This window comes from Oryza glaberrima, chromosome 4, assembly GCF_000147395.1.
Source record: "Oryza glaberrima chromosome 4, OglaRS2, whole genome shotgun sequence".
Classification (NCBI taxonomy): Eukaryota; Viridiplantae; Streptophyta; class Magnoliopsida; order Poales; family Poaceae; genus Oryza; species Oryza glaberrima.
In genome coordinates this window covers 26,940,334-26,951,373 of record NC_068329.1, presented here as the reverse complement: position 1 = coordinate 26,951,373, position 11,040 = coordinate 26,940,334, and the positions used below count along the sequence as shown (strand labels likewise).

The window sequence follows — 11,040 nt, the reverse complement described above, 5'->3', positions numbered from 1 at the left end:
CAAACTTCCAACTTTTTAATCACATCAAAATTTTTCTACATACACAAATTTCTAACTTTTCCATCATATCGTTCCAATTTCAACCAATATTCTAATTTTGACGTGAACTAAACACACCCCATGTTTCCTGTTCGTTCATTTGCTTCAAGCTCGAGCGCTTAGCCTTCTCTAGTAGTTCATTAACCAATTTGTTCATTCGCTTCAAGCTCGAGCGCTAAGCATTCTCTAGTAGTTCATTAACCAATTTGACTCACATCCAACTATAACTCGACAACTCATTTTGCTAGTGCTAAACAGTGTCAAATGGAAACAGTCGACCAAAGTTACAATGGTACAACGAACTAGTATATAAACATTGGTAGTTGGGATATGTTAAGGCTAAGCATTGTATAAATGGTATAAGAGCTGAACAGCAACCGTGATGTCAACACAAAGGCAGTAGAGCTATAATAAGTACTAACATATGTTCGCATATCATGATTAAAATAACTTCAAATTTAGGAATAACATCAAACCACCGGATAAAAGGTCAGATTCTGAATATCAAAATTGCAAGATTTTCTTGATACATTTCCTAGTGCAAAATAAGCTTACTTTAAAATATCATCCAAACACAGTGCGCTAACAATGAGCTCATGGACCTAGTTCATCCTTCTGATGAGCTCGTTGATGTAGTTCTCACGGTTACCAGCATCACCACCCTCAACGTAGTGGTTCCTCTTCTTCTTCAGCCCACCCAGTGGTGCCTTCAGCTTGAATGGCCAGAGGAAGTTGTTGGCCTCCTTGAAATGTGGGCCAACAGTCATGATCTCATGAACAAGATCCTCAATGCAGATGATGTCATGCTTACCCAAACCCTGATACAAACACCAAGACTGTAAGGTACAAATTGACACAGTAAAGGCAGAACAAGTGAGATTCAAGGTGGCAAACCTCCTCGATGACTTTGTTGTTTGTAAGAGGGATTCTTTGCTTGTTGAGCTTTCCATAGCCCCTCTTGTAGATCAATTCACGGACACTCTTCAAATTTGGGTACCTAAAACATAAGAATCACTAATCTAGTAAGAAGATCAATAAATCAACTCTAGTCATTAGGGGCTTGAACTATTTCAGACCCTAGACAATTCAAATTAAAATATAAATTTGATTGACTACAATTTGTTATGATTTTGATGCAGAACACAATGATGCAAACAGTTGCTACTTAATAACACAAATTCAGTGTAAGCAATTTTAGAAGCCTTTCATTGTGAAATATTCCAGTTATTCTAGTAAATGCCAAGATCACATTTCTAGCAAAAAAAACACAACGCATTCAATGATTTAGCTGATGGTAATTCAACATAAAATAGCAAGATGGTGCGTATATATAATATATTAGGCTCGAATGTAATTATGGTAGCTTACCCATATGCAACATATGGCTCAACCCTGCGCAGCATGTTAATGGTGGCTTTGTTGACCTTCAAGAACACTCCATTAAAGATCTGCAAAATTAACATTTTTCCTCAATTGACAGTACTATATCATAATTTCAACACATGCATTCAAATAATTGTGAAAACCACACCCACCTGCCTCAAACGCAAGAGCTGCAAAATCTTCCTGGTCTTCGGGTGCATGGCATTGATACTACAGTCAACAGATTTGTAACATTAGCATCAACATACAACCAGATCATCATGTAGTCAGTGACATTATAACAATACAACTTGAGTGGTTCCTTACCCACGGATACGGACCACAAACAGCAACTTTTCCTCAGGGCTGACATAGAAACCACCCTTCATCCGAGCCTCACGCTTAAGTTGCACCAGCTCCTTCTCCTGCTCACCACACCCACATTAGAATGAAGTACAACAGGCTGCTTAATTCTTATTCAATCTTTATTGACTGCGAACAGTTTTAACATATATAAGCAATCACTATGATCATACGAAGTTACAAACTCAAAAAGAGTTATGTTATTACCATATCAAGATACAGCAATAATTTGAATGCAAGGAAAAATGTAGCTCCAGTTGAGCTGACACAGCACATAAAAATATTGTGAAATGACCTAACGCATTAGGTATATCGCAAAAAAGAACTGTCAATTTCCCAAACCAGCATGATTCACTAGCAGTACTTTTACAGTGGAACTTGCAACGGAACACACGAGAAGCAGAACATGCAGCTTTTAAACGTGAAAACTAGCATTAGAGTGACCAAGCAAACGCATTTGTGAGTTAACGATGAGCAGCAATCTAACATAGATTTGTCTCAAAGCATAAATATTTGCAATGCTATGAATAACGAATGAATCTTCGTCGTGTTCACCCAGTATAAGATCAAGCGAAATTCGCATTCATCGAATACAACCTGATTTGGGAGTACCAAACCCAGATCCCACAGAATAGCTGTCTTTGCCACGCAAAATCTAACCTCGCGAAGGGAATGGATCAAGAGGGGGCCAACGATCTAACCTGGGCCTCGTACTCCTCGGCGTACTGCTTGGCGCGGGAGAAGATGAGCTTGCGGCTCTCGATGGACTTCTTCTTCTCGGCGACGGCCTTCTCCTTGCTCGCGGCCGCCCACACCTCCTCCCGCTTCCTCTTGCGGAGCACGGACTCCGGCACCACCACCTTGGCCGCCTCGGACGCCATCTGTGCAGCGAACAGCGAAACCCGCCAGGGTCAGATCGGGACGGGGCGACGAGCGAACAGAGGGGAGCAGGGCGGCAATGGCTACCGGCGACGAGCTCTTACCTCGACGAGCTGCGTGAGGGATGAGGAGACGGGGAGTGGGGAGGCGGGGAGAGGCGGCGGCGGCGGCTAAGCGAGTGGGAGGCGGGCTTAAGTAGGGGGGTTTTGGTGGTGGCTAGGGTTCGGGACGGTGATCCGACGGCTGTGATTGGATGGCATTCGGGGTGGATGGGCCAGCATGCTTGGACTGGACCTGTACACGGGCCATTATGGACTGGAAATACTTGGGCCTTCGCTTCAAAGATTCACGCTGCAGTTTGGTGGCCAACTTAAAACATACCAGGAGAAATAAGTTTATTTTGTCTCTCCATTTATCTGTTCTAATTAAATTGTCTCTCTCAATCCCAAAACTTGGTATACCATATCCCCGTTTTACGAAAAACGTTGCAAATTCGCTCCCCGGATGGTTTTGTACTACATGGCGCTTAGGTGGTATTTTAGATAGAAAAAGAAATAGTAATGATGATGGGTCCCACATGGTGGGAAGCATTCATCTTCCATCCTCCCCTTCTTCCACACCCCCCAAACAAACCAGCGACTTCGGCAAGCTCGCAATCTCAACCTCCATAAGATTTATTTTGCACGGTTTTAATAGTTGGAAAAGTTATATACTTATTTTGCAACTTAGGGATACAAATTAGATTCGGCCTATACTCGAGGGAGTCAAATCGAACCTTTTCCACTTAAAATATAGGGAAAATTAGAACCATGCCATTATAATTTTGCAAAATTTGAGATATGCCATCCTGACCCACATGTCATTGACTCATGTGGGTCCTATATGTCATTGAGATACCGATGTCAAATCTCAAACTTTGCAAATTATAATGGCATGGTTCCAATTTACCCCATATATACTAGGATACCCAACTTTATTCATGGGCCGTAAAACATTGTTATGAAGGCCCATACCCGGATATCCCGGAATTATTTTGGAATAAGTCCATTTTACCTCCCTCAATTCTTCCCTTTTGTCCAATTACATCCCTCAACCGCAAAACCGGGTATATTACCTCCTCTAAGTGTTAAAACCAGTACAAAACAACTCCCTGAGTGGTTTTTGACAGTGGTTTTGCTGATCTGGCATCCTAGTCATCGAAAAAAAATAAAAAGCTACATGAGGGCCCACATGTAAGTGGCATTTCTACTCTTCCTTTCCTCCACCACTCTCCTCTCTCCTCCCCCTTCTCTCTCCCCGGACAGGGGAGGCGCCGGAGGCGCGGAAGATATGGGGACCGCCGGAGGATGCGAGCGCACGCCGCGAGGGAGAGGATCCGCTATCAGCAGCAGCAGATGTAGGTGGTGGTGGCGGCGGTGGGGGAGAGGAGGATGCAGGGGCCAGGGCCGAAGCGGAGCTCGAACAAGGACCGGCACACCAAGGTGGACGGTCGGGGACGACGGATCTGGATGCCGGCGTTGTGCGCCGCCCGGATCTTCTAGCTAACACGGGAGCTCGGCCACAAGTCCAACGGCGAGACCGTCCAGTGGCTGCTCCAGCAGGCGGAGCCGGCAATTGTCACCGCCACGGGGACGGGTGTCGGCGCTGACATCCCTCGCGCCCTCCCTCCCTTCCCCAAACTGCGCCCTCTCCAGGTCGCACCACCACCACCACCACATGTGGGCTGCCGCCGCGGCGCCGCCCGCCGCGTCCGTGGCGTTCGCCGGTGCCACATCGGGTTTGTGACCATGTTCGCCGGCCACGCAGCGGCGGCCATGCCGGGGCTAGAGCTAGGACTCTCACAGGACGGCCACATCGGCGTGCTCTCCGCCCGGTCGCTCAGCCAGTTCTACCACCAGGTCGGCGGCGCCGATGCCGCCGGTCAACTGCCGCACCCACACCATCATCACCAACACTATCAGCAGCAGGAGGAGGACGGGGAGTATGACGGCGAGTCCGATGAGGAGTCCGAGCAGTAGTAGGCGCACCACCAATTGTTCATCCATGCGTCTCACATTGTCTCTTTGGAGAAGAAAAGGAGAATTCCAAGAAGGGACATGCAGCTAATGGAAGGGGGATGCTTTTGTTACTGTTGGGTTGTTCTTCATGGGGGTTTTTATGTCTGATTTTTCCTCGTGTGGTGTCGAAGCTGGAAAGAGGCTACTACTTGCTCCGGCGACTTGTTGGGATGGATCATGATCATCTTCAGTTGTTACTCCTGCTGCTCCATGGATGGTCGCCGGTTTATCCCCCTCCAAGTGTTTAGGTGAAAACTCAATCTTTTGCACTCCACAGTCAGCACATGACATGCTCTTCGAAAGGTAGCTTGATGAGCTTATGTATTTTGCCGAAGGTCGGCGGCGCGAATAGACAGCGGGAGGATGCGTTGCCGGCCGAGCAGATCGACGCTGTGGCAGGTGAACCCTCCCCGTGCGGGCGCCACGGCTGGTGATCCTCTCCCTCGCGGCGTGCGCTCGCATCCTTCGGCGGTTCCCACACCTCCCGCGCCTCCGGCGCCTCTCCTTGCCGTGCTCTGTTCGAGGAGAGAGAAGGGGAAGAAGAGAGGAGAGTGGTGGAGAGAAATGCCACTTACATGTGGGCCCTCACGTATTTTTTGATTTTTTTTCGATGACTAGGATGCCACATAAGCAAAACCACTGTCAGAAACCACCAAGGGAGCTGTTTTGTACTGGTTTTAACATTTAGGGGAGGTAATATACCCGGTTTTGTGGTTGAGGGATGTAATTCGACAAAGGGCAAGAATTGAGGGAGGCAAAATGGACTTATTCAATTATTTTTCCCTTCCCATGGGGACGTCGCAGAACTGTATGGCACTCTGATGAACATTTCATCTAAATAGCATATCCGATTTTTTTTCGTTCCCATTTCCAGGGGACGTTGCAGAACTGCGTGGTTAATATTTCATCTCAGTTGTTGCTACAAAAGAACATTTCATCTCAGATAACATTTCCGGTGAAGGGTTTTTTCCTAGTATTACACACGGCCAAACTCGAGGGAATTTTCTAGTTTAATAATAGTTAACCTTTTTTATCACCAGTTGCCGAGCTGTGGAGAAAAATGAACAGCAACTTAAAAATAATTTATGGGTAAAATCTCTTTATTTTTGTATTATTAATGGTTTAAAAGCTAGTGTTGAAAAACAAATTACGATAAAAGAAACTTAACATCAACTTTAAAATTAACTTTTAAAGTTTAAATTTTGGTGACCGGCAAAACAATAAGCAAATGATGAGAGGCAACTTCATAGTTTCACGTTATGTACTATTCCATTCGTCCCAGAATTAATATAGCAACCTAGAACTAGATGTGACGTATTCTAATACTACGACTAGGATATGTTCTAGTACTTAAGTTGCGTTGCTTATTCTGCTACGGAGGGAGTACTGAATAACTCTTGGTGCATCTCTATCATCAGTTCATCACCTTAATCAGCAAGGCTCGAAGTCCAGGTGACTAGCAGTACAGTACTACTACTCTATCAAAGGAGTAATAATTTGATTAGGCCTAATCTAACTACCACTCAGTAAGTCTGCAGGTACGCACGTGGCAAGGAAGAGCCTCACCACCCAGTTTGATCGAACTAAATCTTTGAAAAATCCACCATACTCGAGAGCACTAATGTCCTGGTCCTGTTTAGATGGGTGATGTCTCCACTCGAAAGCGAGCCCGTGCTCTCGGCTCTCCTATCTCACTCGAGAGCGAGCGGTGGCCCTGCAGGACGTGGACGGCGGAAGGTCGGATCATGCGGCCGGGGAAGCCCGGGAAGGCCGGGTTCGTGTTCCGCGTGGATGTGGCGGATAGGTGGATTGTGTGGCGACATCGTACCGGACGTGCAATCCACAGTTCAACACCACTATCCACAGCGGCGTATGGACGAGACGGATAAGCGTTTCCACCGACTTCACACTGCTAGCGCTGTCGTTCATCCTGTACGCGTCTCGGCTAAGCTCTATGAGATTAAGGGCATTTTAGATTCCTGGCAAGTTTTTTCATCCTATTAGAATGTTTGGATACATGAAGTATTAAATATAGAAAAAAGAAAAAACTAATTGCACATATTGTGTGTAAGATGCGAGACGAATCTTTTAAGCCTAATTACACCATGATTTGATAATATAGTGCTACAGTAAACATTTGCTAATGACAGATTAATTAGGCTTAATAAATTCATCTCGCAGTTTACATGCGGATCCTGTAATTTGTTTTATTATTGGACTACGTTTAATACTTCAAATGTATGTCCGTATATCCGATGTGACACGGTAAAAATTTTCACTCCTGGATCTAAACACAGCCTAAGGCTTAGTTCGACAGCGTGGGTTTCCAACCCATCTCCCTCGCGTTACGCGCACACGCTTTTCAAACTATTAAACGGTATATTTTTTTATAAAAAATTTCTATACGAAAGTTGCTTAAAAAATCATATGTATCAATTTTTGAAAAAAAAAAGTAAATACTTAATTAATCATTGACTAATGAATCGTTCCGTTTTCCGTGTGCTTGAAACATGTTCCTAACTACCAGCAGCTAACACAGCCTAAGAAGCCATTCACAATGCTAGCTCCCACGCGACGTAGGAACAGTGTTGCCGTGGAGAAAAGAGAGGTAGGAATAGTGGTTTCACCGTCTCTCCGAGCTTCTCGTATCGACCGACGACACGGTCCTCGATTACCAAGTCCACGTCTCAACTCACCTCGTTGTCCAAAAGACCGAGACCACCACGAAGGAGGCGAAGATGGAGAGGGGAAAGAGGGAGGAGCAGGATTAAAGCTCATTAGCAACATAAATTATCACTATATTAAGCTGCGTAGAGAATACTATAAGCTTTGGTCGTGTGCATTCACCTTAGAATGCAGAAGCCAGGTGTTGCCCATTATCTCGACCTAAGCCTTGCTACTAGGTTAGGTCTATCCCAGTGACTTCATGTAAGCGACTTCACGTAAGTTTCTGATTTAGGCGTTCTTAAGAAATACCTATTATTAAAAAAATTTGTAAATTCAAAAAAAATGGACTAGTAAAATTGAAGCTATACGTACCGTGGGGGAAAAAATTAAAACGTATAACTCCAATAATCTATTGGCTTGCGTTATCCAATACCCTCAACATCGGGCTCGTGGTTAATATATACGGCCGCGGACACTAGAGAATGATATGATAAGCATAAATGGTAGATGAGACGTGATACTTGATATACTCTTTAATTTCAAAAATAAGTTTATTTGACACTCACTTCATGCATACTAATAAAAGGGACAATAATACAATACTTAAAAATATATGTATTTTTAAATAAATGAAAAGAGAAAAAATATTATGTCATTTTAGGATAAAGAGAGATATGAAGGGACGAAGGTCCTCTCCCATACTAAATTTGCAAACTCAATGGAGTCTACTCTTTCTGTCAAAAAATATTTAAATATGAATAAATCTAGACTCAAATGAACCTATTCTATTTGTTTTAAAAAGATTTAAATTATTCTTTGTTTTAAAAAGTTTAAATTATACTCCCTCCATCTACTTTTGATAGTCATATTTCCAAATCTAAAAAAAATTATTTTTGATAGGTATATTTTAATTCAATAGCCTATCATCTTAATGACTTTCTCGAATTTAATGCGTGACTCTCTATTTTTTCACACAAGATTGGCTACATTGGCATCGAGAACTGTAAATGTTAATGAATTACTTGTTTACGAGTAATAACTAGTATGATGTTTAAATGTATGATAAGTACAAACTTATCTTTTAGCATGTTTAAATGTATGATAAGTAGAATTACTTATCCTTGATATGTGTGCTAAGATTAAATATGACTATCAAAAAATAGATGGAGGGAATATGGAGGAAGGATTTGAACAGAGTGAGTATATACTCCCTCCGTCTAAAAAAACTCAATTCCTTGGTTTCCGTGCCTAACAATATGAAAAAATTTAAAAAAATAAGTCATACATAAAGTATTATTCATGTTTTATCATCTAACAATAGTGAACATACTAATCATAAAAAAATTCACATAAAACGGACGGTTAAACGTTGGATACGGAAACCGAAGTATTAAGTTTTTTTTAATGGAGGGAGTACTGCAGAGCAGCAGCCGGCGAGCTGTCGTGCTCTCCTGGAGTATTTCCAGTCGCGTCATGGCCTCGCTGTTGCGGCTCCGGCAAATGGGAAGCTGGACGGAGGTCGGAGGAGCACGCCAAGTGGGCTCGCTGATTATGTACTTGTCCGATGCTGTGTTCACGTCGGCAGAGAGAGAGAGAGAGAGAGAGAGAGAGAAGCAAGCACCTGTGGCCCCGTGGGTCGGCGGCGTTGGTACTCGACGAGAGAATATTGTAGTACGCGTGGACCGGCGCATCACCCGCTGCATCGCCACGTGACCACTGCGCTGCAGCGTGTAGTCGCACAGCTCCTCCAGCCGACACGCGTTCCCGTGAGGGCGAGCCGCGACACACCGCTCCGCGGAGAATGGAGAAGCACCCTTCGTTCTCTCGACAGTCGACACGTATACGTGTTCGTCCTTTTCTGTACCCTGTACTACAAGCGCAGTCAAGGCATGGTCGTGGTCCTCGTGACCTGCGGGGACACGTGTTTGCATCACTTCGCTGATTGCGTACTTATACGGGATATTACTAAGGATTCGTTTAGTAAATGGGATTGGAAAATAATATTCCACCCTCCAAAGGGCAATATTACATACTACTTCCGATTCACAATGTAAGTCATTCTAGCATTTTCTATATTTATATTAATGTTAATAAATCTAAATAGAATGTGAGAAATGTTAGAATGACTTACATTGTAAAACGGAGGGAGTACTAGCCATCCATTCTTTATATCTCATTTAATCCTAGTCATTTATCTATTTTTCTTTCCCAATCCCACATCTCACATCCCATTTGCCAAACACACCCTAATAATCTATATCCTCGAAGCATAAGTTAGTTTTTGCGGAACGGCGTGTTTCATGCGAAAACTTTCTATATGTAATAATGAAAACTCAATTAATCATACGTTAGCACCACCTCGTTTGTGTAAAACGCTTATTTTTTTGCTAGTTTAAGTTATATCCAAAATAAACCTTACCAAATTTTGGCATACTAAAACTTTAACAATTTATCAATATTACCAAGTTTTGGCATGATTTCTTATGTATCTACTAGAGCTTGATAAAAAAAAATTAAATGGATGCACATATTTGGCAACTTTGCCAAATTTTGATAATTTTTTTAGCTATAATCTAAACAGGTCATTTATCTTCATCCTCATCTATATAAGTTTTAAATACCACCGAAGTAAGAGTTTCAACTTTCAACTTATTAAAAATTTTGCTTTGACTCTCTCAATTCATTCATGTGTTTTTTCCGCGTTTCAATCAAACGGTCATTTTTTAAAAGTTTTTCTAGCAATCCTCTGTTTGAATCTTATTAGAATAATGTAATTTTTCCTATTCGTCCCTATTTCAATTCCTACTATTTAAATGGGTCATTAGTTTAGTGTGTTGCCATACCCGTTTAGACTCATCGTAGGATTAAGAAAATAAGAAGATTTTGATATTAATATAGGTTTAAAATTAGAAAGAGTAAAACATAAGAGATAAATGATGAATAGATAATACGAAAATATATGAATCCGATATGGGAGATACACGCAAAAGAAAATTTTTAACGATATAATTTTTACTAACTTTTCTTTAAAGGGCTAATTGGATCCATGCCGCTACAAATATGCCATTTAGATAAATGCTATTACTATTAACGATATCGGCTATATGAAATCGGAATTTTAGGGATTTGGAACCGTGCCAGTCATGTTTTCCGTTAGACCTATAGACATGGGACCCACATGTCAGTTCCATCTTTCTCCATTCTCCCTCTTTTTTCTTCCCCACGTGCAACTATGCTAATGGAGATTTTTGACGGAAAACACGATAGAGTGGCACGGTTCCAGTTTTCCTAATTCCTGGTGGCATGTGCCAATATCGTGAATAGTGGTGGTATTTATCTAAAATTATATATTTATAATGACATGATCTAATTAACCCTTATTTAAAATGCATTGAGCCATATCTTAAAAAAATTGTATGTTTTAAAAAGCTCTAATCCTTATTCAAACAGTTGCACTGGAAAAAGTCTAATAGGGTTCAAATTGTACATAATTTCTTAAATCCTCTTTGTGGCTTTGTTGTAATAGCGACAGAAATCGGAAAGGAGGAGAATACAAACGCCGTTCGCCAGTCATGTATCCACACCATTTGTCAAATCAATATGGTCCTGTTCACTTTGATGCCATTTTTAATCATATTATTTTTGGTAAAGTTGTAAAAAAATATCTATGTTA

At 42.3% G+C, this 11,040-nt stretch overlaps 1 protein-coding gene across 1 annotated transcript; it reads right to left on the bottom strand.

Annotated features, from left to right (window-relative positions):
- Positions 1-450: 450 nt before the first annotated feature.
- Positions 451-2,839, bottom strand: LOC127772075 (60S ribosomal protein L7-3-like). The gene is made up of 7 exons (XM_052298062.1): positions 2,748-2,839; positions 2,466-2,645; positions 1,729-1,826; positions 1,575-1,632; positions 1,408-1,487; positions 934-1,036; positions 451-857 (listed from the first exon to the last, which is right to left on the bottom strand). The coding sequence occupies exons 2-7, from the start codon at positions 2,643-2,645 to the stop codon at positions 642-644; spliced, it is 735 nt and encodes a 244-aa protein (XP_052154022.1). The 5' UTR covers positions 2,748-2,839; the 3' UTR covers positions 451-641.
- Between the last annotated feature and the right edge of the window lie 8,201 nt (positions 2,840-11,040).